This window comes from Panulirus ornatus, chromosome 43, assembly GCF_036320965.1.
Source record: "Panulirus ornatus isolate Po-2019 chromosome 43, ASM3632096v1, whole genome shotgun sequence".
Lineage (NCBI taxonomy): Eukaryota > Metazoa > Arthropoda > Malacostraca > Decapoda > Palinuridae > Panulirus > Panulirus ornatus.
The window spans coordinates 3,546,039-3,573,976 of NC_092266.1; the positions used below are offsets into that span (position 1 = coordinate 3,546,039).

Below are 27,938 nucleotides of genomic sequence, written 5' to 3' on the forward strand. Positions count from 1 at the left end.
ATTAGAGTAAGAAATTTAGAAGGAAGAAGACGACATAAGGATACTCGAGGAATGAGTAACAAATTCAAAAGATTTTCCCCATTAGAAAACATTGTGGCAACAACACCAATGGGCTGGAATTAGGAGATTTTAGAAAACATTGAGATATCTAGAAAAGATTAACAGAATTCTAGGTGTTGACCCGTATGAGATTCATGGACCTGATGAAGTCTTACCACAGTGCTGAAGATGTATGCATATATTCCAGATAAACCTCTGGAAAAGCTGCTCAAGATGTCGCTGTATAGAGACAAAATACCAAAAGAGTGGAAAAGGACATTATTCCTGTCTATAATTAACGAAACCCGAAAGAGGCAATGAACTACAAGCTGGTCTCAAATGGGAAGTTTGGTTTGTAAGGCTTAGAAAAGATAATCACAAAGCAAATGAATGACTTTCTAAAGAGGAAAAATGACTCATGTGATGAACAATGTACAAAAGGTAAGGCTGAGTGGATGTTTGTATCTTGACTGCCAGAACGTTTGACACTGTGTCACATGGGAGGCTGATTAGGAGACTGGATCACCAGGCAGGAGTATGGGGAAACTCATTCAGTGGACAGAAGATTATCTTAGTGAAAGTGAACAAAGAACGCATGACAGAGGACCTCTCTCATAATGGGTTGAGGTCACCAGCCGAGTGCCGCAGGGTTTTGTTTTGGAACCATTACTCTTCTTGACCTATGGTAATGACTTGCCAGAGGATATAGACTCTTATTTGAATATGTTTGCAGCAGATACAAAGGACATTCGTGAAATGAAAAGCACGGATGATTACATCAACTTACAAAAAGAACATGACAGACTCCAAAGTTTGTCTGATATCTGATTGATGAAGTTTAAAAACTCGAGTAAATATAAACCAGTGAGAATGGATCGTAGCGAGGGAAGGCCTCGATGTGGTTATCATCGAACAGAAAATAAGCTACAGCAAGTTAGTTGACATTGTCCCTGGCCTGTCGCAAATGTCCCACCTAAGGCGAGTAGTTAAGGACACAAACTGTCTGCTGGTAAGTACTAGAATTCCACTCAAGTTCAGGGATAAGACAGTTTTGAAAACCTGTTCACATCAGACATAAGACCGAAACAAAAATAAGCTTCTCAATTTCGGTCACAGCACCTAGAGAAGAAGAGAGGAAATGGAGATGGTTCAGAGGATAGCAAGAGAAAATTACTAGAGTTAGAGAGATACGTTACAGGGAAAGGCTGGAGGCACTAGAATTGATTTTTCTCTTTAAAAGTTCATATCTCTTGGACATCTGTTATTCTACCCTTGAGCAATGGACTACAGTCCCTTTAAAGAACTAACTACCAATGTCTAATGAGTCTGATGAATGTGTTTCCCTGAACAGTGTATGTACTGCATTAGTAGTTGTGAATGTCAGTGGACACAAAGCCACTGAACTGCACCCCAGTGCCACGACTAGAGAAAATAATGGCAGCAGCCTTAGTCTCTCGGTTTGGTTGTGGGATGGGCCCATGCAAGGGTAGATCGGGGGAGATCAACCGGTGGTTGAATTTGACGGCTGACTTGTTCCATACTTGACTAGAATTACTGAATTAGTGGATCATAAAACTTTGAAACAATATACATGCATACTGAAGAACACATCAGCAGTACAACTCTTCTTTGAAACAATCAATCTAGATATGCCAAATAGGTTTCCAAGCCTCGGTGGCGCAGTAGGCAACGCGTGAGTCTCATAATCTCAAGGTCGTGAGTTCGATCCTCACTTGGGGTAGTTTTCGGACTTTCATGTCTGGTGAACAAGATGCAAGTATTGTGGTAGATATATTATTGGAAGCATTGTGTCTTACCTCATAGTGTAGAATCATTATCAAGTTGTCTTGTTCTTATGTAACTGATCACTCCAACTGCAGAAAAGGAACCCAGATTTCCAGTGCCAGATTAACGCATGGGCCACCTCGGCCCGGGTCTTGGACTCCGGCCTTACAGGGGCCCCGCTGGTCATCCAGGTAAAAAAAGATGCAGCTCGGAAAACTGGTGGAACAGAGGCTGGTATGCAATATACAATATGGTGGCAAAATTTGACATAAGACATATTTCATAGAATCTGTGGAGACCGCAAATATCACCTGGTCCTGGGCCTCACTAAACATTAATCCGGCTCTGCAGGTTCCTGACTGGAAGCCAAATATCTTAACCGTGAAACTGTATTGATTCCTTCACTTACTCCTCGTTCACTTACTGACCCACTCACTCATTCAGTTTCTCTCTTTTGGCCCTCGTGACAGTGTTTCTCGGACTCACTCACCAAGAGTAATCAGGAGTCACTACAACACAAGCTTTTATTGTAAAAATTTATGTTTCGGTTAATTGATGATAACGTACTTGATAACTGTTGTATTCATTTACTTAGACATCTCTCTCTCTCTCTCTCTCTCTCTCTCTCTCTCTCTCTCTCTCTCTCTCTCTAAGAAGAAAATCCTTCCCATGCCGGGAATCGAACCCGGGCCTCCTGGGTGAAAGCCAGGTATCCTAGCCACTAGACCACACGGGACTGGAAGGGTCATGTGTATGTCTATGTGAACATCGCTCACCCACTCACTATTTCATCCATTCTCTCTGTTCTCTGGAGCGTATGGTTATTCACCAAAGTTTCTGTATTGATAATCAGCTGGCAGGACGTTACCTACCGAATCTATTACTCACATACACACACACACACACACACACACACACACACAAACATATCAACCATTTCATTTCAAACACAACCATCCTCTTCCGTACGTTTTCATCTATAGTCCACGCCTCGCATTTATAGCAGTGTAATAGTTAGCATTACTAATCATGAGTCAGCAGGGGCCAGCCCGGGGTAGGACATGCATGGGTTTGAATCCTCGGTGTGGCAGTCAGTTGACCCAACTCAAGTGTCCATCCTTCCCTCGGGACTGGTCAATAATTGGGTACCTGACTTATGGTGTGAATCTGCCTCTGTATGTGTGTGTGTGTGTGTGTGTGTGTGTGTGTGTCTGTGTGTCTGTGAGTGTGTGTGTGTGTGTACATGCACAAACAGGAACAAAGACTCAGTACATATGTACTATTCACATGAAACAGATGGAAACAATCACCACTGGCCGTATGAGACACGAACCTAGACCTTCGAAATGATAGACCAGTGAGCTACTCCGCTCGTCCACTACGGGACAAAAGCATTCCATAGACCAGCCTGTGGTCCAGTGGGATCCCCCGTTACCTCACCTCACATTAACTCTCACTGGATCATAGGCTGGTCAGAGGTGGACAGCTACCGTGGTTGCCGAGCGGTTTAGCTCACTACACTGTCATTTCGATGGCCAAGGTTCCAGTCCCGTGCGTTCAGTGGTGACGGTTTACATATACATATATTCATAAAAAAGAGCTCAAAGCATACACCTGGTGCACATACTTGGTCGTACTAAACCACACTGGGTGTGAGGCGGCTGCTCTGTCTAATGCCAGAACTTGGGCCCCGGAATATCGTTGTTCCAGCACTAAACACATTATGCAGGATGGTTGTGTGTTTATGTGTAGGCGTTTGTTTGTCTGTTTATCTTGTCTAAATATGCCTGCCTCACTGTTCACTTCGATTACCATTAATTTCACGGGTCAAATGATATGACAATGTATCCATCAAGAGTATCAGTCTCCCAGGTTTCCTTTACTAATTCATCGTATTCCTGAAGCTTAAAGTTCAATATATGAGAAGCTAATGACCTTCATTATCTCTAGTAAAGATAACACTGTGCTACTATCAGTCATCTATGCCAACAGGTCTCATATCCTTCAGTTGTAAAGGACAGTCATTAATCATGTCTTGAGGACTCACAAAACCTTATGTGGCTGTACACAGTATAATTGGTTGCATCATTCTTATATCAATTGATGCTTTATAGAGGTGCAATTTGGTTTTGAATTGCTCCTCTCTAAATCTTTACAGTTTCGCGAGCTCCGCTCTCACAATAGCCGCTATAGATTGAATGTGATGGTTCATCCATAGGTGAACATCATAATTTAGGCCCAGTACAGTGTTGGTATGTGAGATTGGTATGGGTAAATGACGGTGTATACGGGAGTGTAAGTAGACATTACTTATGTTGTATCTCTGACTTTCGTTAAAGTAGGATATGTTGGATTTTGCAGGATTTGACTTAATCCTCCATTTCAATTCCCAAAGCGAAACGTGGTCAATTTCCTCTCGAGTTCTACTGGTTAAGTGTGCGAGGGTTCTGGCTCTAATCAGTTGGGTAACGTCATCTGCATATTGGAGAGTGATGGAGTCCGAGTGTGTAGGATTGGGAAGATCATTTGAGTAGTGTGTAAAGAGTGGGAACCAGCACGGAGCCTTGAGGTTACACCAGCGATGAGGGGGAAGTAGTTTGAGTAAGAGTTTCTGTATTTGATTCGGGTTTTTCTGTTGCTAAGATTATTAGAAAGAAGTCTAATGGTGGGTCATGCGATTTGAAATTGGGTGCTTAGTTTGTACCTCAAGCCATCATGCCAAAAGGTGTCAAAGGTTTTCTTAACATCTTTTGTATGTCCGCGTGTTGATTTTTATGTAGTTGGTGATTATGTTAAGTTCATCTTGTGTGGAGTGATGTCGAAAGCCAAATTGTTTGTGTGAGAGTAGGTTGTTGTTCGTTAGGTGTTGTCTGAGTCTGTTGTTTAAGATTCTTTCAAATGTCTTCCAGATGGACCCAAGTAAGATAATGGGTCTGTAGTTAATTGGGTCTCTGTTTGATTTATTGGGCTTAGGTATCATGGTGGTCGTTGCTGTTTTGAAATTCGCTCGGATTTAGCCTGAGGATAGTGCTGCGTTGAAGATGTAGGTTATGGCTTTGATAGTGTTGTCAGGGAGGAGGGTAAGTAGTTGGTAACCAATGCCTGAGATACCTGGGGCTACTTTGGGGGATTTCAGGAGGAGGAATATGACCTCGCTCGATCTTATGGGAGTTGTGAGTAGGTGGTCGTCTGAAAGGAATTGCAGGTGTATAATTTGTTCTGGGTAAAAGTGACTGGGTCAGTTTTGTATATGTTTTGTGACAATTTGAGTGCTTTCGTACGCCAGAGGATGTGGGGGATGTGGGTGAAAGATACCCTCCCAGTATTTTTGTAAGATGTTGGCGATATCTTATGGGTTATGATGTTGAGTGTTGTCATTTAGTCTATTAAATCTCTTTTGGGTATTCCTTTGAGTTTTCGGATTCGGCTCTAAAACTCCTGAGGGGATCTGATTCGGTGTTCTCCTGCTGTGATGATTAGAGATTTTCAGTGTCTATTGTGGTCTTCTTTGAGGCTGTTGAGTGCGTGGTTTCGTAGGGAGGTGAGGTCCCGCCGTACTAGACCCAATCGATGTGTGTAATGCTCAAACCGTCGACGGTAGTACGAGAGGAGTCTTGTTGTTTTGGGAGATGGAAAGGTGTATCTTGTGGTAAATGTGGATTTTGGGACAGATGCGTCAGCTGCGTGTGTGATTGTTTGGTGTATATATTCTATCTCTGTATCTATTAGTGTTATTGGGTGATTTTCATAGTTTGTGGTGTAAGTGCAATTAGAAAGAGTGTCTTTGAAGTTGCGCTAGTCTGCTTTTTCTGTAGTGGTAGTGTGAGGGTGGTGGGACGGGGATAGGGTTAGATGATAGGTGAAGAAAGAGAAGGATGTGGTCGGAAACTCACAGTGGTCCTGGAGACAAAAAGTAATGAAGATAATTACTGGCTCTGTTGGAGAAGACAAGGTCGGGTCTGCCCTTTCCTCCTGGGCCAGTGAAGATGGTATGGAAGAAAGGTCCTAGGAAGTTGAGACGATTGAAGGAGCATAAAGCGAATAGGTCATCAACGTGAGAATTGTTTCTGTTGTGGTGGAAGGTTCTGTGTTGGGCGTTGAGGTCAGCTAAAAGGTAGACTGGGATATGAGTGTGATTGAATACTGTCAAACGATCGTGGAGTGGAATGTTAGTGTTGGGTCGAGAGTATGTAGTGCACAAGATAATGAGGCCATGTATTGTGTTTACTGCTAGAAAGTTTTCGAGACGCCATGAAGTGGTTATCATTCGTGTTCGACAGCATTGTGTGTAAGAATGGCGATTCCCTCGTGTCTACCGTCTGAAGACTGTCGGGATGTATATCCGTAGTGTCTAAATCTACACCCATTAGTGATACATGTGTTGTCAATTATCAAAACATCGGGTCTTTTCTCTTCGAGGACAGTGGCAACCAAATGACGGCCATTGTGGTAGATGAGCACATTAAACTGCAAGATTTTAAGCATTTTACGATTTTGGGAAGTTTTATCGTTCTTTTAATTCTGTGGTCGATGACAGCCATTGGCATTCCGTTGAGGGTCTTCATGTGAACTTCGGTGGAGGTTTGTCTGGTCTTGGGTCGGCAACTTCCTGGGAGGGGTTAGGGAGGGGGAGAGTCATTGTCGACGAGTCGAATGTCGACGTTGTAAGCAGGTAGGTTGTCTAGTGAGTCGGCAGGGTCAGGTTCTGTGGCTCCTCTAGGAGGGTTAGGTGCGAGAGGAGGGGAGGTGAAGGGGAAGGAGGCGGGGGTAGGGATTGGGAAGTGGAGGCTCGAGAGGGACGGTCGGGGGGAAGCGGAAGTTGTGATGGTGAGTGTGTAAGGGGAACTGGTAAGTGGAGAAATGGATGGGTTGTTGGTGTAGAGTTGAGAGGTGGTAGATGGAGTTGTGTAAGGGGGTGCGGGGGAGGTATCTGGAGGGTGACAGGTTGTGTTGCTGGTGGAGAGTTTGAAGTGTTACTGGAAGTATCCTGGGACATATTTGCGTTAGGGGTCAGGGAGACGTGTGACAGGAGCCTGGGAAGGATGGCTGTTGGCGGGGGAGGTGAGGAGTTCGGGTGGAGTAAGTACATTGGGCAGGTTGATGTGTGCTGGCAGCAAGTCGAAAATCCTGACAAATTCAGACTTGTCTTCCTTGCTCAAGAACAGTGCTTTGAGGTAGCACGCATGCATCCTTCCTTGTAGAGTGAGGAGGTCGGAGGAGTTTGTGGATGGGATAGGAGAAGCTTGGGTGGCAGACGGAGGTGCGGCAGCAAGTGCTGCGTAGAGGTGAGGGTTTGTAGAAGGGGACGAGCTGGAGGTTTTGAGAGATTGTCGCGCCGAGCGGAGTTGCTCATACTTTCGTGGGCATTGCCCAGATACAGCAACGTGTTGACCTTTACAATTAACACAGGTTGCTGCCTGAGCCTTACACTCACGAAAACCGTGATCAATTTCCGCACATTGACTGCATGTCTGGCGCTGAGCTTTGCAGCTCTTAGTCTCGTGTCCGTATTGTAGACATTTAAAACCTTGTATATCGAGGTACTGGTCGGGTTTGTGGTATTTGGCAGGCACTGAGATCATGGGAAACATGATTCCCCGGGAGAGTAGGCGATCTGTCTCGGTCGAGTTAGAGCATTGTATTTTAAGTGATCTTGAAATGTTCAGTTTGAAAACGTTGATGACATTAATGTCACTGTTTTCTTGATTTATGGCTTCAGTTATCTCTATGGGGTTAAGGGACAAGATAGATGCATCAACATTATTAGCACTATCGATGCATCTAGCTTGAAGGGGGTGGTCGTAAGCTTGGATAGGATCTCATCTGGATCGCTATCCTTGCTTAAACATATTTTATATAGATATTTATTAGTAGGGGATTGAATAACCCTACTGGGACGGACCTCAGTGGTCTTAAATACAATCGTTAGTAATTCAAACGTGTAAAGAGGGGGGGGGGGGGACTTTCTGTTTTAATCAATTTTAAACGAATGTCAGGAGGCATGATGGCATCAATGTCCTAATGCCGAGGAAACGTAGGTGAGGGACCACAACCCCACTCCAGGGAGGACCCTGCACTATCACAGGGTAACCCAGGAGGCTCGGCGGGAGTGGTAAGAATGTGAGGGTCTCAACCCCGTTAGGTGAGAACAGGTCCACACCAAGCCTCCGCTCCTCAGGAAGTAATTTTCCTGAATGGTGTGGGGAAGCTGGGGTAGAAATTGTTTAAGCCTAACGGTCGAGAGATGTTGGATGATGGATGGTAAAAAAGATAGAAAAAAGCACGAGAGAAATGGACTGGAGGCAACGTAGGGTGGAGAGTGAGTTGGCATTATATCCCACACTCTAGCCAAGGTCAGTCTCTCTCTGGTGTTCACTCGCAAAGCATCTCATTGTGTCACGGACGGCAGTTGTGGACTGACAGGGTGAGCTACACTGTGTTATAAACGTGTTATGGTGATACAGAAGACTGCAGCATGGAGGGACAACCAGGGACATATTCTCCGTGCAGCGAAACCTCCTCAAACAGTTTTGACAACAGGAGACCGAAGGTCATAAACACAAGAAAAACCCTTCAAATGTCCTGAGTGTCAGAAAAGCTATACGAAACATGTCTATCTTCATAGGCACATGAAATTACATACTTTTGAAAAGACATATCAGTGTAAAGAATACCAGAGTACCTTCTCCCGTAAGAACAACTTAGTGTTGCAGATGAAAGTTCACATTGGACAAAAGCAATATCAGTGTTCAGATTGTCAAAAGTATTTTTCTAAAAAATGTGATTTAAAGAAACACTTGAGAATCCATACTGGTGAGAACCCATACCAATGTTCAGAATGTCAAAAAAGTTTTTCTTTTAAAAGTAGGTTAGTGACACACCTGAGAGTTCACACGGGCGAGAAGCCATACCAATGTTCAGAATGTCAGAAAAGTTTTTCTCAGAAAAGTAGTTTAGTGACACACCTGAGAGTTCACACGGGCGAGAAGCCATAGCAATGTTCAGAATGTCAAAAAACTTTTTCTCAGAAAAGTAAATTAGTGAGAACCCGAGAGTTCACACCGGCGAGATGCCATACCGATGTTCAGAATGTCAAAAAAGTTTTACTTTAAAAAGTGGGTTAGTGACACACCCGAGAGTTCACACCTGCGAGAAGCCATACCAATGTTCAGAATGTCAAAAAAGTTTTTCTCAGAAAAGTGATTTAGTTCAACACCTGAGAGTTCACACAGGCGAGAAGCCATACCAATGTTCAGAATGTCAAAAAACTTTTTCTCAGAAAAGTAATTTAGTGACACACCTGAGAGTTCACACAGGTGAGAAGCCATACCAATGTTCAGAATGTCGAAAAAGTTTTTCTCACAAATGTGAATTAGTGAGACACCAGAGAGTTCATACAGGCGAGAAGCCATACCAATGTGCAGAATGTCAAAAAACTTTTTCTCAGAAAAGTAATTTAGTGACACACCTGAGAGTTCACACAGGTGAGAAGCCATACCAATGTTCAGAATGCCAAGAAACCTCTTCTCAGAAAATTGATTTAGTAACACACCTGAGATTTCACACAGGTGAGAAGCCATACCAATGTTCAGAATGTCGAAAAAGTTTTTCTCACAAATGTGAATTAGTGAGACACCAGAGAGTTCATACAGGCGAGAAGCCATACCAATGTGCAGAATGTCAAAAAACTTTTTCTCAGAAAAGTAATTTAGTGACACACCTGAGACTTCACACAGGCGAGAAGCCATACCAATGTTCAGAATGTCAAAAAAGTCTTTCTCAGAAAAGTGATTTAGTTCAACAGCTGAGAGTTCACACAGGTGAGAAGCCATACCAATGTTCAGAATGTCAAAAAACTTTTTCTCAGAAAAGCAATTTAGTGACACACCTGAGACTTCACACAGGCGAGAAGCCATACCAATGTTCAGAATGTCAAAAAAGTTTTTCTCGGAAAAGTAATTTAGTGACACACGTGAGAGTTCACACAGGCGAGAAGCCATACCAATGTTCAGAATGTCAAAAAAGTTTTTCTCAGAAAAGTAATTTAGTGACACACCTGAGACTTCACACAGGCGAGAAGCCATACCAATGTTCAGAATGTCAAAAAACTTTTTCTCAGAAAAGCAATTTAGTGACACACCTGAGACTTCACACAGGCTAAAAGCCATGCCAATGTTCAGAATATCAAAAACAATTCTATAACACAGGTAATTTAGTAAAACGTCTGAGAATTCACACAGCCGAGAAGCCAAACAAGTAAAAAGAATATCAAAAAACCTTTTCTGGTATAACTACTTAAGTGACACATCGGGATTTTACACAAGCGAGGAACCATAATAGTGTTCAGAATGTCAAGAAACTCTCCCTGGTAAAAGTGCTTTAGTCAGACACCTGAGAGTTCACAAGGCAAGAAGCCATACCGGTGTTCAGAATGTCAAAAACAATTTTCTTGAAGAGGTGATTAAGGAAGCCATCGGAGAGTTCACACAGGGCAGAAACGATGCTTATGTTCAGAAGGTCCTAAATGTTTCTCCCGAAAAAGCAGTATAGTAAAACGCAAGTAGTTGAACGCATCCCAGATCTCATGTGTTGAGAACCGGCCACGACCTGCGTGTAGTGGAGCGACCCATGACGTCACACACATCTTTCCCAAGATCACAGAGGACCCGCCTGGGAGGTTAGGCGGCAAACAGGTGAGACCCCACACTCATAAACAAATGATACTGTTTCATCTCTGGTAATATACTAGTATTTCTGTAAAATGATATTATATATATATATATATATATATATATATATATATATATATATATATATATATATATATATATATATATATATATATATATATATATATATATATATTTATTTATTTATTCTTTATTTATTTTGCTTTGTCGCTGTCTCCCGCGTTTGCGAGGTAGCGCAAGGAAACAGACGAAAGAAATGGCCCAACCCCCCCCCCCCATACACATGTATATACATACGTCCACACACGCAAATATACATACCTACACAGCTTTCCATGGTTTACCCCAGACGCTTCACATGCCTTGATTCAATCCACTGACAGCACGTCAACCCCGGTATACCACATCGCTCCAATTCACTCTATTCCTTGCCCTCCTTTCACCCTCCTGCATGTTCAGGCCCCGATCACACAAAATCTTTTTCACTCCATCTTTCCACCTCCAATTTGGTCTCCCTCTTCTCCTTGTTCCCTCCACCTCCGACACATATATCCTCTTGGTCAATCTTTCCTCACTCATTCTCTCCATGTGCCCAAACCACTTCAAAACACCCTCTTCTGCTCTCTCAACCACGCTCTTTTTATTTTCACACATCTCTCTTACCCTTACGTTACTCACTCGATCAAACCACCTCACACCACACATTGTCCTCGAACATCTCATTTCCAGCACATCCATCCTCCTGCGCACAACTCTATCCACAGCCCACGCCTCGCAACCATACAACATTGTTGGAACCACTATTCCTTCAAACATACCCATTTTTGCTTTCCGAGATAATGTTCTCGACTTCCACACATTCTTCAAGGCCCCCAGAATTTTCGCCCCCTCCCCCACCCTATGATCCACTTCCGCTTCCATGGTTCCATCCGCTGCCAGATCCACTCCCAGATATCTAAAACACTTCACTTCCTCCAGTTTTTCTCCATTCAAACTCACCTCCCAATTGACTTGACCCTCAACCCTGCTGTACCTAATAACCTTGCTCTTATTCACATTTACTCTTAACTTTCTTCTTCCACACACTTTACCAAACTCAGTCACCAGCTTCTGCAGTTTCTCACATGAATCAGCCACCAGCGCTGTATCATCAGCGAACAACAACTGACTCACTTCCCAAGCTCTCTCATCCCCAACAGACTTCATACTTGCCCCTCTTTCCAAAACTCTTGCATTTACCTCCCTAACAACCCCATCCATAAACAAATTAAACAACCATGGAGACATCACACACCCCTGCCGCAAACCTACATTCACTGAGAACCAATCACTTTCCTCTCTTCCTACACGTACACATGCCTTACATCCTCGATAAAAACTTTTCACTGCTTCTAACAACTTTCCTCCCACACCATAAATTACAGAGGTATAAGTTTGTTGAGTATTCCTGGTAAATTATATGGGAGGGTATTGATTGAGAGGGTGAAGGCATGTACAGAGCATCAGATTGGGGAAGAGCAGTGTGGTTTCAGAAGTGGTAGAGGATGTGTGGATCAGGTGTTTGCTTTGAAGAATGTATGTGAGAAATACTTAGAAAAGCAAATGGATTTGTATGTAGCATTTATGGATCTGGAGAAGGCATATGATAGAGTTGATAGAGATGCTCTGTGGAAGGTATTAAGAATATATATATATATATATGGCCCACCAGCCAGGCTCGGGGCATCACCATCATTTTGATGAATGCTGGCCTGAACCCTTGCTTGCTTAATTCAAAATGAAGTGCATTAAGAAGTTGCAGCAAATGATGGAGAAGAATTATACTTGAGCATACAGGTGCTTGACCAGGAGGCATCATGATTTGTAGACACTGCCAATCCCTCCTCAGATAAGTCAGCAGAGCGTGCAATCTCAACCCTCTTGTTCAGATCAACAGCCCCATCTATTCCAAGGACAGACTTAAATGAAACATTTAAGCAATTAAAAGTTGTCACCAACAACAAAACTATTAAAGAAATGCGGAACAAAAATAAGGGGATCAAAAAACAGCTGCAAGTTAATTCATCTGAAATAAACAACACCTCTAAAAAATGAATAGGAAATGCTTCAAGATATATATATACATATACCTGGTGCGTTGTTTACCCTCGAGACGCACCATGAGGGCTTCCCTGGTGGTGGTGGTCTGCAGGATAAGCCGTTCTTCAGCAGTCTTCCCAAGCCCTTCCGCGGACCACAGACCCCATTCTCCGGCCCAGCCAGACGATCCGGTACTCCACCTCGACCCGGACCACATCCTGTAGGACTACAGAACGTCAAACGAAGACCACAGTTTCAGGCCAACCCTCCTCCTCCGGCCAAGCAGCAAGACTCACCCAGCGAGGAGAAGCAGGTGGTCGCTCATTAAGGGTGCGAAAGTAGGAGTCTAGCAGTTCATCACCCACAGACGCGGGAAACGGCGATCAAATTTAAAGAGGGAAGTCAGCACCACAAGTAAAGCATCCTCCTCGAAGGCTCAGAGTGGGGTGCCTAAATGTGTGTGGATGTAACCAAGATGTGAAGACCCTTACTGGAAAAACAATCACTCTTGAAGTAGAACCTTCAGACACAATTGAAAATGTGAAGGAAAATAGTGAAATTGGAGAAAAATGTAGCTTAGACATTGAAGCTTATTGATACAGTGGTTAAATTGATGAGAACTGCTATTGACGTTTGTGTAAATAAATTATACATTTCCTTTTTTCCATAGCCAGAGGTTGAACCATTATGTGACATTCATTTTTTTCATTCATTTCAAGCTAGAAGTTTCAGTTTTCTAAATTGTTTCTTACATTTCTCATATGTATATATATGTATGTGTGTGTGTGTGTATATGTGCGTATGTATGTGTATGTGTGTGTATGTGTATATGTATATATATATGTATATTATCCCTGGGGATAGGGGTGAAAGAATACTTCCCACGTATTCCTCGCGTGTCGTAGAAAGCGACTAGAGGGGACGGGAGCGGGGGGCCAGAAATCCTCCCCTCCTTGTATTAACTTTCTAAGATGGGAAACAGAAGAAGGAGTCACGCGGGGAGTGCTCATCCTCCTCGAAGGCTCAGAGTGGGGTGCCTAAATGTGTGTGGATGTAACCAAGATGTGAAAAAAGGAGAGATAGGTAGTATGTTTGAGGAAAGGAACCTGGATGTTTTGGCTCTGAGTGAAACGAAGCTCAAGGGTAAAGGGGAAGAGTGGTTTGGGAATGTCTGGGGAGTAAAGTCAGGGGTTAGTGAGAGGACAAGAGCAAGGGAAGGAGTAGCAATACTCCTGAAACAGGAGTTGTGGGAGTATGTGATAGAGTGTAAGAAAGTAAATTCTCGATTAATATGGGTAAAACTGAAAGTTGATGGAGAGAGGTGGGTGATTATTGGTGCATATGCACCTGGGCATGAGAAGAAAGATCAAGAGAGGCAAGTGTTTTGGGAGCAGCTGAATGAGTGTGTTAGTGGTTTTGATGCACGAGACCGGGTCATAGTGATGGGTGATTTGAATGCAAAGGTGAGTAATGTGGCAGTTGAGGGAATAATTGGTATACATGGGGTGTTCAGTGTTGTAAATGAAAATGGTGAAGAGCTTGTAGATTTATGTGCTGAAAAAGGACTGATGATGGGGAATACCTGGTTTAAAAAGCGAGATATACATAAGTATACTTATGTAAGTAGGAGAGATGGCCAGAGAGCGTCATTGGATTACGTGTTAATTGACAGGCGTGCGAAAGAGAGACTTTTGGATGTTAATGTGCAGAGAGGTGCAACTGGAGGGATGTCTGATGATTATCTTGTGGAGGCTAAGGTGAAGATTTGTATGGGTTTTCAGAAAAGAAGAGTGAATGTTGGGGTGAAGAGGGTGGTGAGAGTAAGTGAGCTTGAGAAAGAGACCTGTGTGAGGAAGTACCAGGAGAGACTGAGTACAGAATGGAAAAAGGTGAGAACAATGGAAGTAAGGGGAGTGGGGGAGGAATGGGATGTATTTAGGGAATCAGTGATGGATTGCGCAAAAGATGCTTGTGGCATGAGAAGAGTGGGAGGTGGGTTGATTAGAAAGGGTAGTGAGTGGTGGGATGAAGAAGTAAGAGTATTAGTGACAGAGAAGAGAGAGGCATTTGGACGATTTTTGCAGGGAAAAAATGCAATTGAGTGGGAGATGTATAAAAGAAAGAGACAGGAGGTCAAGAGAAAGGTGCAAGAGGTGAAAAAAAGGGCAAATGAGAGTTGGGGTGAGAGAGTATCATTAAATTTTAGGGAGAATAAAAAGATGTTCTGGAAGGAGGTAAATAAAGTGCGTAAGACAAGGGAGCAAATGGGAACTTCAGTGAAGGGCGCAAATGAGGAGGTGAAAACAAGTAGTGGTGATGTGAGAAGGAGAGGGAGTGAGTATTTTGAAGGTTTGTTGAATGTGTTTGATGATAGAGTGGCAGATATATGGTGTTTTGGTCGAGGTGGTGTGCAAAGTGAGAGGGTTAGGGAAAATGATTTGGTAAACAGAGAAGAGGTAGTGAAAGCTTTGCGGAAGATGAAAGCCGGCAAGGCAGCAGGTTTGGATGGTATTGCAGTGGAATTTATTAAAAAAGGAGGTGACTGTATTGTTGACTGGTTGGTAAGGTTATTTAATGTATGTATGACTCATGGTGAGGTGCCTGAGGATTGGCGGAATGCGTGCATAGTGCCATTGTACAAAGGCAAAGCGGATAAGAGTGAGTGCTCAAATTACAGAGGTATAAGTTTGTTGAGTATTCCTGGTAAATTATATGGGAGGGTATTGATTGAGAGGGGGAAGGCATGTACAGAGCATCAGATTGGGGAAGAGCAGTGTGGTTTCAGAAGTGGTAGAGGATGTGTGGATCAGGTGTTTGCTTTGAAGAATGTATGTGAGAAATACTTAGAAAAGCAAATGGATTTGTATGTAGCATTTATGGATCTGGAGAAGGCATATGATAGAGTTGATAGAGATGCTCTGTGGAAGGTATTAAGAATATATGGTGTGGGAGGAAAGTTGTTAGAAGCAGTGAAAAGTTTTTATCGAGGATGTAAGGCATGTGTACGTGTAGGAAGAGAGGAAAGTGATTGGTTCTCAGTGAATGTAGGTTTGCGGCAGGGGTGTGTGATGTCTCCATGGTTGTTTAATTTGTTTATGGATGTGGTTGTTAGGGAGGTAAATGCAAGAGTTTTGGAAAGAGGGGCAAGTATGAAGTCTGTTGGGGATGAGAGAGCTTGGGAAGTGAGTCAGTTGTTGTTCGCTGATGATAGAGCGCTGGTGGCTGATTCATGTGAGAAACTGCAGAAGCTGGTGACTGAGTTTGGAAAAGTGTGTGGAAGAAGAAAGTTAAGAGTAAATGTGAATAAGAGCAAGGTTATTAGGTACAGTAGGGTTGAGGGTCAAGTCAATTGGGAGGTGAGTTTGAATGGAGAAAAACTGGAGGAAGTGAAGTGTTTTAGATATCTGGGAGTGGATCTGGCAGCGGATGGAACCATGGAAGCGGAAGTGGATCATAGGGTGGGGGAGGGGGCGAAAATCCTGGGGGCCTTGAAGAATGTGTGGAAGTCGAGAACATTATCTCGGAAAGCAAAAATGGGTATGTTTGAAGGAATAGTGGTTCCAACAATGTTGTATGGTTGCGAGGCGTGGGCTATGGATAGAGTTGTGCGCAGGAGGATGGATGTGCTGGAAATGAGATGTTTGAGGACAATGTGTGGTGTGAGGTGGTTTGATCGAGTGAGTAACGTAAGGGTAAGAGAGATGTGTGGAAATAAAAAGAGCGTGGTTGAGAGAGCAGAAGAGGGTGTTTAGAAGTGGTTTGGGCTCATAGAGAGGATGAGTGAGGAAAGATTGACCAAGAGGATATATGTGTCGGAGGTGGAGGGAACAAGGAGAAGAGGGAGACCAAATTGGAGGTGGAAAGATGGAGTGAAAAAGATTTTGTGTGATCGGGGCCTGAACATGCAGGAGGGTGAAAGGAGGGCAAGGAATAGAGTGAATTGGAGCGATGTGGTATACCGGGGTTGACGTGCTGTCAGTGGATTGAATCAAGGCATGTGAAGCGTCTGGGGTAAACCATGGAAAGCTGTGTAGGTATGTATATTTGCGTGTGTGGACGTATGTATATACATGTGTAGGGGGGTGGGTTGGGCCATTTCTTTCGTCTGTTTCCTTGCGCTACCTCGCAAACGCGGGAGACAGCGACAAAGTATAATAAAATATAAATAATATATATATATATATATATATATATATATATATATATATATATATATATATATATATATATATTCTTTTTCTTTCTTTTAAACTATTCGCCATTTGCCGCGTTAGCGAGGTAGCGTTAAGAACTGAGGACTGGGCCTTTTTTGGAATATCCTCACCTGGCCCCCTCTGTTCCTTCTTTTGGGAAAAAAAAAAAAAACCGAGAGGGGAGGATTTCCAGCCCCCCGCTCCCTCCCCTTTTAGTCGCCTTCTACGACATGCAGGGAATACGTGGGAAGTATTCTTAATCCCCTATCCCCAGGGATAATATATATATATATATATTTTTTTTTTTTTTCATACTATTCGCCATTTCCCGCGATAGCGAGGTAGCGTTAAGAACAGAGGACTGGGCCTTTGAGGGAATACCCTCACCTGGCCCCCGTTCTCTGTTCCTTCTTTTGGAAAGAAAAAAAAAAAAAAAAACGAGAGGGGAGGATTTCCAGCCCCCCGCTCCCTTCCCTTTTAGTCGCTTTCTACGACACGCAGGGAATACGTGGGAAGTATTCTTTCTCCCCTATCCCCAGGGATAATATATATATATATATATATATATATATATATATATATATATATATATATATATATATATATATATATATATATATATATATATATATATATATTCCCTCAGTGACCCAGTTCTCTGTTCTTAACCTACCTCGCTAATGCGGGAAATGGCGAATAGTTTGAAAAAAAAAAAAAAAAAAAATATATATATATATATATATATATATATATATATATATATATATATATATATATATATATATATATATATATATATATATATGGTTGTTTAATTTGTTTATGGATGGGATTGTTAGGGAGGTAAATGCAAGAGTTTTGGAAAGAGGGGCAAGTATGAAGTCTGTTGGGGATGAGAGAGCTTGGGAGGTGAGTCAGGTGTTGTTCGCTGATGATACAACGCTGGTGGCTGATTCATATATGAAACTGCAGAAGCTGGTGACTGAGTTTGGAAAAGTGTGTGGAAGAAGAAAGTTAAGAGTAAATGTGAATAAGAGCAAGGTTATTAGGTACAGTAGGATTGAGGGTCAAGTCAATTGGGAGGTGAGTTTGAATGGAGAAAAACTGGAGGAAGTGAAGTGTTTTAGATATCTGGGAGTGGATCTGGCAGCGGATGGAACCATGGAAGCGGAAGTGGATCATAGGGTGGGGGAGGGGGCGAAAATCCTGGGGGCCTTGAAGAATGTGTGGAAGTCGAGAACATTATCTCGGAAAGCAAAAATGGGTATGTTTGAAGGAATAGTGGCTCCAACAATGTTGTATGGTTGCGAGGCGTGGGCTATGGATAGAGTTGTGCGCAGGAGGATGGATGTGCTGGAAATGAGATGTTTGAGGACAATGTGTGGTGTGAGGTGGTTTGATCGAGTGAGTAACGTAAGGGTAAGAGAGATGTGTGGAAATAAAAAGAGCGTGGTTGAGAGAGCAGAAGAGGGTGTTTTGAAGTGGTTTGGGCACATGGAGAGGATGAGTGAGGAAAGATTGACCAAGAGGATATATGTGTCGGAGGTGGAGGGAACGAGGAGAAGAGGGAGACCAAATTGGAGGTGGAAAGATGGAGTGAAAAAGATTTTGTGTGATCGGGGCCTGAACATGCAGGAGGGTGAAAGGAGGGCAAGGAATAGAGTGAATTGGAGCGATGTGGTATACCGGGGTTGACGTGCTGTCAGTGGATTGAATCAAGGCATGTGAAGCGTCTGGGGTAAACCATGGAAAGCTGTGTAGGTATGTATATTTGCGTGTGTGGACGTATGTATATACATGTGTAGGGGGGTGGGTTGGGCCATTTCTTTCGTCTGTTTCCTTGCGCTACCTCGCAAACGCGGGAGACAGCGACAAAGTATAATAAAATATAAATAATATATATATATATATATATATATATATATATATATATATATATATATATATATATATATATATATATATTCTTTTTCTTTCTTTTAAACTATTCGCCATTTGCCGCGTTAGCGAGGTAGCGTTAAGAACTGAGGACTGGGCCTTTTTTGGAATATCCTCACCTGGCCCCCTCTGTTCCTTCTTTTGGGAAAAAAAAAAAAACCGAGAGGGGAGGATTTCCAGCCCCCCGCTCCCTCCCCTTTTAGTCGCCTTCTACGACATGCAGGGAATACGTGGGAAGTATTCTTAATCCCCTATCCCCAGGGATAATATATATATATATATATTTTTTTTTTTTTTTATACTATTCGCCATTTCCCGCGATAGCGAGGTAGCGTTAAGAACAGAGGACTGGGCCTTTGAGGGAATACCCTCACCTGGCCCCCTTCTCTGTTCCTTCTTTTGGAAAGAAAAAAAAAAAAAAAAACGAGAGGGGAGGATTTCCAGCCCCCCGCTCCCTTCCCTTTTAGTCGCTTTCTACGACACGCAGGGAATACGTGGGAAGTATTCTTTCTCCCCTATCCCCAGGGATAATATATATATATATATATATATATATATATATATATATATATATATATTCCCTCAGTGACCCAGTTCTCTGTTCTTAACCTACCTCGCTAATGCGGGAAATGGCGAATAGTTTGAAAAAAAAAAAAAAAAAAAATATATATATATATATATATATATATATATATATATATATATATATATATATATATATATATATATATATATATATATATATATATATATGGTTGTTTAATTTGTTTATGGATGGGATTGTTAGGGAGGTAAATGCAAGAGTTTTGGAAAGAGGGGCAAGTATGAAGTCTGTTGGGGATGAGAGAGCTTGGGAGGTGAGTCAGGTGTTGTTCGCTGATGATACAACGCTGGTGGCTGATTCATATATGAAACTGCAGAAGCTGGTGACTGAGTTTGGAAAAGTGTGTGGAAGAAGAAAGTTAAGAGTAAATGTGAATAAGAGCAAGGTTATTAGGTACAGTAGGATTGAGGGTCAAGTCAATTGGGAGGTGAGTTTGAATGGAGAAAAACTGGAGGAAGTGAAGTGTTTTAGATATCTGGGAGTGGATCTGGCAGCGGATGGAACCATGGAAGCGGAAGTGGATCATAGGGTGGGGGAGGGGGCGAAAATCCTGGGGGCCTTGAAGAATGTGTGGAAGTCGAGAACATTATCTCGGAAAGCATAAATGGGTATGTTTGAAGGAATAGTGGCTCCAACAATGTTGTATGGTTGCGAGGCGTGGGCTATGGATAGAGTTGTGCGCAGGAGGATGGATGTGCTGGAAATGAGATGTTTGAGGACAATGTGTGGTGTGAGGTGGTTTGATCGAGTGAGTAACGTAAGGGTAAGAGAGATGTGTGGAAATAAAAAGAGCGTGGTTGAGAGAGCAGAAGAGGGTGTTTTGAAGTGGTTTGGGCACATGGAGAGGATGAGTGAGGAAAGATTGACCAAGAGGATATATGTGTCGGAGGTGGAGGGAACGAGGAGAAGAGGGAGACCAAATTGGAGGTGGAAAGATGGAGTGAAAAAGATTTTGTGTGATCGGGGCCTGAACATGCAGGAGGGTGAAAGGAGGGCAAGGAATAGAGTGAATTGGAGCGATGTGGTATACCGGGGTTGACGTGCTGTCAGTGGATTGAATCAAGGCATGTGAAGCGTCTGGGGTAAACCATGGAAAGCTGTGTAGGTATGTATATTTGCGTGTGTGGACGTATGTATATACATGTGTATGGGGGGGGGTTGGGCCATTTCTTTCGTCTGTTTCCTTGCGCTACCTCGCAAACGCGGGAGACAGCGAGAAAGTATAATAAAAAAAAATAATAATATATATATATATATATATATATATATATATATATATATGTGGCAGTTGAGGGAATAATTGGTATGCATGGGGTGTTCAGTGTTGTAAATGGAAATGGTGAAGAGCTTGTAGATTTATGTGCTGAAAAAGGACTGATGATTGGGAATACCTGGTTTAAAAAGCGAGATATACATAAGTATACTTATGTAAGTAGGAGAGATGGCCAGAGAGCGTTATTGGATTACGTGTTAATTGACAGGCGTGCGAAAGAGAGACTTTTGGATGTTAATGTGCTGAGAGGTGCAACTGGAGGGATGTCTGATCATTATCTTGTGGAGGCTAAGGTGAAGATTAGTATGGGTTTTCAGAAAAGAGGAGTGAATGTTGGGGTGAAGAAGGTGGTGAGAGTAAGTGAGCTTGGGAAGGAGACCTGTGTGGGGAAGTACCAGGAGAGACTGTGTACAGAATGGAAAAAGGTGAGAACAATGGAAGTAAGGGGAGTGGGGGAGGAATGGGATGTATTTAGGGAATCAGTGATGGATTGCGCAAAAGATGCTTGTGGCATGAGAAGAGTGGGAGGTGGGCTGTTTAGAAAGGGTAGTGAGTGGTGGGATGAAGAAGTAAGAGTATTAGTGAAAGAGAAGAGAGAGGCATTTGGACGATTTTTGCAGGGAAAAAATGCAATTGAGTGGGAGAAGTATAAAAGAAAGAGACAGGAGGTCAAGAGAAAGGTGCAAGAGGTGAAAAAAAGGGCAAATGAGAGTTGGGGTGAGAGACTATCAGTAAATTTTAGGGAGAATAAAAAGATGTTCTGGAAGGAGGTAAATAGGGTGCGTAAGACAAGGGAGCAAATGGGAACTTCAGTGAAGGGCGTAAATGGGGAGGTGATAACAAGTAGCGGTGATGTGAGAAGGAGATGGAATGAGTATTTTGAAGGTTTGTTGAATGTGTCTGATGACAGAGTGGCAGATATAGGGTGTTTGGGTCGAGGTGGTGTGCAAAGTGAGAGGGTTAGGGAAAATGATTTGGTAAACAGAGAAGAGGTAGTAAAAGCTTTGCGGAAGATGAAAGCCGGCAAGGCAGCAGGTTTGGATGGTATTGCAGTGGAATTTATTAAGAAAGGGGGTGACTGTATTGTTGACTGGTTGGTAAGGTTATTTAATGTATGTATGACTCATGGTGAGGTGCCTGAGGATTGGCGGAATGCGTGCGTAGTGCCATTGTACAAAGGCAAAGGGGATAAGAGTGAGTGCTCAAATTACAGAGGTATAAGTTTGTTGAGTATTCCTGGTAAATTATATGGGAGGGTATTGATTGAGAGGGTGAAGGCATGTACAGAGCATCAGATTGGGGAAGAGCAGTGCGGTTTCAGAAGTGGTAGAGGATGTGTGGATCAGGTGTTTGCTTTGAAGAATGTATGTGAGAAATACTTAGAAAAGCAAATGGATTTGTATGTAGCATTTATGGATCTGGAGAAGGCATATGATAGAGTTGATAGAGATGCTCTGTGGAAGGTATTAAGAATATATGGTGTGGGAGGCAAGTTGTTAGAAGCAGTGAAAAGTTTTTATCGAGGATGTAAGGCATGTGTACGTGTAGGAAGAGAGGAAAGTGATTGGTTCTCAGTGAATGTAGGTTTGCGGCAGGGGTGTGTGATGTCTCCATGGTTGTTTAATTTGTTTATGGATGGGGTTGTAAGGGAGGTAAATGCAAGAGTCCTGGAAAGAGGGGCAAGTATGAAGTCTGTTGGGGATGAGAGAGCTTGGGAAGTGAGTCAGTTGTTGTTCGCTGATGATACAGCGCTGGTGGCTGATTCATGTGAGAAACTGCAGAAGCTGGTGACTGAGTTTGGTAAAGTGTGTGGAAGAAGAAAGTTGAGAGTAAATGTGAATAAGAGCAAGGTTATTAGGTACAGTAGGGGTGAGGGTCAAGTCAATTGGGAGGTGAGTTTGAATGGAGAAAAACTGGAGGAAGTGAAGTGTTTTAGATATCTGGGAGTGGATCTGTCAGCGGATGGAACCATGGAAGCGGAAGTGGATCATAGGGTGGGGGAGGGGGCGAAAATTTTGGGAGCCTTGAAAAATGTGTGGAAGTCGAGAACATTATCTCGGAAAGCAAAAATGGGTATGTTTGAGGGAATAGTGGTTCCAACAATGTTGTATGGTTGCGAGGCGTGGGCTATGGATAGAGATGTGCGCAGGAGGATGGATGTGCTGGAAATGAGATGTTTGAGGACAATGTGTGGTGTGAGGTGGTTTGATCGAGTAAGTAACGTAAGGGTAAGAGAGATGTGTGGAAATAAAAAGAGCGTGGTTGAGAGAGCAGAAGAGGGTGTTTTGAAATGGTTTGGGCACATGGAGAGAATGAGTGAGGAGAGATTGACCAAGAGGATATATGTGTCGGAGGTGGAGGGAACGAGGAGAAGAGGGAGACCAAATTGGAGGTGGAAAGATGGAGTGAAAAAGATTTTGTGTGATCGGGGCCTGAACATGCAGGAGGGTGAAAGGAGGGCAAGAAATAGAGTGAATTGGAGTCATGTGGTATACAGGGGTTGACGTGCTGTCAGTGGATTGAAGCAAGGCATGTGAAGCGTCTGGGGTAAACCATGGAAAGCTGTGTAGGTATGTATATTTGCGTGTGTGGACGTGTGTATGTACATGTGTATGGGGGGCGGAGGGTTGGGCCATTTCTTTCGTCTGTTTCCTTGCGCTACCTCGCAAACGCGGGAGACAGCGACAAAGTATAAAAAAAAAAAAAAAAAAAAAAAAAATATATATATATATATATATATATATATATATATATATATATATATATATATATATATATATATTAGAAAGTTTGGATGAAAAAATCGTCATTTTTTAATGTTTGTACCGGTTTATAAGTATGTTTGTACCGGTTTATAAGTATGTTTGTACCGGTTTATAAGTATGTTTGTACCGGTTTATAAGTATGTTTGTACCGGTTTATAAGTATGTTTGTACCGGTTTATAAGTATGTTTGTACCGGTTTATAAGTATGTTTGTACCGGTTTATAAGTATGTTTGTACCGGTTTATAAGTATGTTTGTACCGGTTTATAAGTATGTTTGTACCGGTTTATAAGTAAGTTTGTACCGGATTATAAGTATGTTTGTACCGGTTTATAAGTATGTTTGTACCGGTTTATAAGTATGTTTGTACCGGTTTATAAGTATGTTTGTACCGGTTTATAAGTATGTTTGTACCGGTTTATAAGTATGTTTGTACCGGTTTATAAGTATGTTTGTACCGGTTTATAAGTATGTTTGTACCGGTTTATAAGTATGTTTGTACCGGTTTATAAGTATGTTTGTACCGGTTTATAAGTATGTTTGTACCGGTTTATAAGTATGTTTGTACCGGTTTATAAGTATGTTTGTACCGGTTTATAAGTATGTTTGTAGCGGTTTATAAGTATGTTTGTACCGGTTTATAAGTATGTTTGTACCGGTTTATAAGTATGTTTGTACCGGTTTATAAGTATGTTTGTACAGGTTTATAAGTATGTTTGTACCGGTTTATAAGTATGTTTGTACGGGTTTATAAGTATGTTTGTACCGGTTTATAAGTATGTTTGTACCGGTTTATAAGTATGTTTGTACCGGTTTATAAGTATGTTTGTACCGGTTTATAAGTATGTTTGTACCGGTTTATAAGTATGTTTGTACCGGTTTATAAGTATGTTTGTACCGGTTTATAAGTATGTTTGTACCGGTTTATAAGTATGTTTGTACCGGTTTATAAGTATGTTTGTACCGGTTTATAAGTATGTTTGTACGGGTTTATAAGTATGTTTGTACCGGTTTATAAGTATGTTTGTACCGGTTTATAAGTATGTTTGTACCGGTTTATAAGTATGTTTGTACCGGTTTATAAGTATGTTTGTACCGGTTTATAAGTATGTTTGTACCGGTTTATAAGTATGTTTGTACCGGTTTATAAGTATGTTTGTACCGGTTTATAAGTATGTTTGTTCTATCTCTGGGATTGATTTTTAATATTAATGCCTATACGAGAAAACTGTCTAGATAAATTCAAAGGTATTATCAGGGATACATAGTCCAACTGTATTATAGAGTATATTACAAAACTACATACCATAAGAACATGAGAAGTAAGGACACTGCAAGAGGCGTATTGGCCCGAGCTAGGCAGGTCCTGAGTCTGTCCACAAACCAACTGCCTGTACCCATAAACACATCCAACCTTCGTTTAAAGCTAACTAAAGAACTAACTTCAACTACTGTACTTGACAGCTTGTTCCATAAATCTACTACCCTATTCCCGAACCAATATCTACCCACATCCGACCTGAATCTATCTAAATCCATTATTTTTGGTCCTACCCAGTGGCCTCATTCTAAGAACTTTATTGATGTTACCTCTATGTATGGTCTTCACCTATTCAAAAACTTCATTCACATCCCCTCTAGACCTTCTCCTCTTAAATGACTGCAAATTCAGCCTTTTTTACCTTTCTTCATAAGTGAGGTTTCTAATTCCAGGAATCATTTATGTTATTCGCATTTGTGCTCTCTCTCTCTCTCTCTCTCTCTCTCTCTCTCTCTCTCTCTCTCTCTGTCTCTCTCTCTCTCTCTCTCTCTCTCTCTCTCTCTCTCTCTCTAATAATCATTATTAGCTGCATAGTATGGAGCCCAAAACTAAACCGCATGATTCAAATGTGAGTCTCACCAATTCAAGATAATGTTGTAATAATACTCTAGGAGTCTCATTGCTAACAGTCCCATTAATGAACCCAAACATACTATTAGCCTTATTACACACTTTAATACATTGTTGCCGCAGCTTAAGATCCTCGCTCACTTCACCTGAAGTACGTGGAATTGTTGATCTGATTAACATGTAATGGCAGACCTGAAAATACACACACACACACACACACACACACACACACACACACACACACACACACACACACAGACACACACAGACACACACACACACACACACACACACACACACACACACACACACACACACACACACACACAAACACACACACACACACACACACACACACACACACACACACACACGTACAAATTCTCTCTACTTCTCTCTTTTCATTTCTCGCATATTTTATTTTTTGCATTATACACAATAACTACTCCTATATTTGTACTCTTTACTCGTATATTTCAATTAGGTAAATTAAAGCTTAAGTCCATGTAATTTGTTTAGTAAATCGTAATGAGATCTTTTTCCCCTCTGTGTCTGTTGGACCCGAGGAAAGTAAAACCATTCCTCATTATTGACAATAGTGTTTTAGGGTTAAGTAAGCAATGGTTTCATCAATATAGACTTTGGTAAAGAGAAATTGATATCAAATCTAAGGAGTTCATGATCAGGCAAATAAATGATCCTAGCCCTCTTAGCAAAATCTAATCTATTATTTACATTATATGGCGAGATTCTTTTTCCTTTACCGTAGCTGAGATGCCCCTACCCTCAAAAACTTTCATTGATTTAATAAAACTTTGTTGACAATAACGTTTTCCAAGATGCTGAGGGTGATTCTTATGGAAAGAAATTCGGTTTAGCCATGATAAATTCCCTCACTCCCATTCTCAGTAACTTATTCATGGAATACTGAGATCCAAACTTCAGTTAGTAACAGTCCAAAAATATGGTTAAGATACGTTAACGATGTGTGGTCCTTATGGCCATCTTACCAAGATCATGATGTTTTCTTTAATGAATTACGATTCATCCCACCATCAAGTTTAAGACTAAATGGAAACACAAAGGCAAATCACCCTTCCTTAATGTGGTGATAATTAGGTATTTTGATTAGTTATCCTTTAAGATCTACAGGAAGCCTACCAGTGCTGAGAGTTATATTCATTATTTTTCAGGATGTGGGAAAACAGGATCCCAGCTCCAGGTGTGGTGTGCAGGAACAGTTCCCCAGTGCTACGTCTGGTGTGTGAGGGACACAATACCTATGTGTGAGATGTGATGTGTGAAGGAACGCCATGCCCAAGCAGAGATACGGAACTCTTATCACAGTATCCTCATCCCGGTACAAGCTTGCGGTGTGTGGGACATAGTACTACCTGCCAGGTCTGGTATGTGAGGAACAGAGTACCTCAGTGCCAGTGCAATACTGGTGAGTGTGAGATGAAATGGCTTAGTGTCATATGTGGTGTGTGGTGAGACAGTACCCCAGTGTAAGTGTAGGTGTGGTGTTACACCGTCCTAGTGCCTTGTGGGTGTCTGGTAACACAGTACCCCAGTGTCGGTGTAGGTGTGGTGGTACAGCGCTGAAGTGCCAACACTACCTTCCTTCACCACCTACGTACACTACTCACCCTCATTGCCAACCTACCAGACCTTCCTTCACTACGGTGAGGTGTCTGGTGACATCAATACCCCAGTGTTAGTGTAGGTGTGGTATGGTGGTACAGGACCCTCGTGACAGGTGTGGTGTGTGGTGAGACACTACCACAGATTTAGTGTATGTGTGGTGCCACAGGACCCTTGTGCCAGGTGCAGTGCCTAGTGACACAGTACCACAGTGCTAAGTCTGTTGTGTAGTGAAACAATCGGCAAGCTTCTCTGCATGTCTGGTCTGCAGAGACACGTTGCCAGTCTTGATGTTTGAGGACATTATGCTTGGCTTATGGGAAATTCATTATCTTGTACCATCCATGATGAGTGCACAATACAGCAGCCCAGTGCCTGGTCTAGTGTGTGGTAGGCATACTGCCTCACCCTCAGGTCTGGTCTATAGTAATATAGTTGTCACCCTCTTGCTCACATAGGATCATCTCTGGTGGGTGTCTGCGACTTATGTAACTTTATGTTCACAACCTTTTGATCAAATATATACATTACGGCCTCAGTAGACTGTGCCATAGATTACTTGATTTGTAAAAACTCTCACTACAGAAATATCAATTGTTTTAGAACAAAGTATTGATCTACCGTGTTTACTCTATTAGTGATATGTTATCAAAATAGATTGCCTTTTGATTAATCATTTCACGTTTTATTTACCTGATCAGCAGTATATGTCATGTCACTTGCATCTACTTATAAAAGCAACAGCAGGTCACATGTTATTTACAATGAAAATCAACTATGCATAATGGTATGTACAGACGTGTAGTACAGTATATATAGAGCCTCAACATTAAGCCAGGAGAACTCAGGTTACTGTCTGCAAGCACATAAGGCGAAGTTCCTGAAGGAAACGTGATTTTTCATTAAAGTAAGCTCACTGTGGGTAAGTTGTCTGTTTATTGCCATTAGATTGTGTAGAAAACCTTAATACTTATGTGTGGTGGTAACGAGTGGCAACAGTTTGCAATGTTACACTTGTCGCTGCACCTAATACTAATA

General features: G+C 42.1%; 1 protein-coding gene and 1 non-coding gene across 2 annotated transcripts; one reads left to right on the top strand and one right to left on the bottom strand.

Moving 5' to 3' along the window:
• Positions 1-2,488: 2,488 nt before the first annotated feature.
• Positions 2,489-2,560, bottom strand: TRNAE-UUC (transfer RNA glutamic acid (anticodon UUC)). Its single transcript has one exon. It is a non-coding gene; the product is annotated as a tRNA-Glu (tRNA).
• Positions 2,561-8,745: 6,185 nt separating this feature from the next.
• Positions 8,746-27,576, top strand: LOC139762285 (uncharacterized). Its single transcript, XM_071686871.1, has 2 exons — positions 8,746-10,517; positions 26,450-27,576. Exon 1 carries the CDS (start codon positions 8,894-8,896, stop codon positions 9,983-9,985), a length of 1,092 nt encoding a protein of 363 aa, XP_071542972.1. The 5' UTR covers positions 8,746-8,893; the 3' UTR covers positions 9,986-10,517; positions 26,450-27,576.
• The last annotated feature ends 362 nt before the right edge of the window (positions 27,577-27,938 follow it).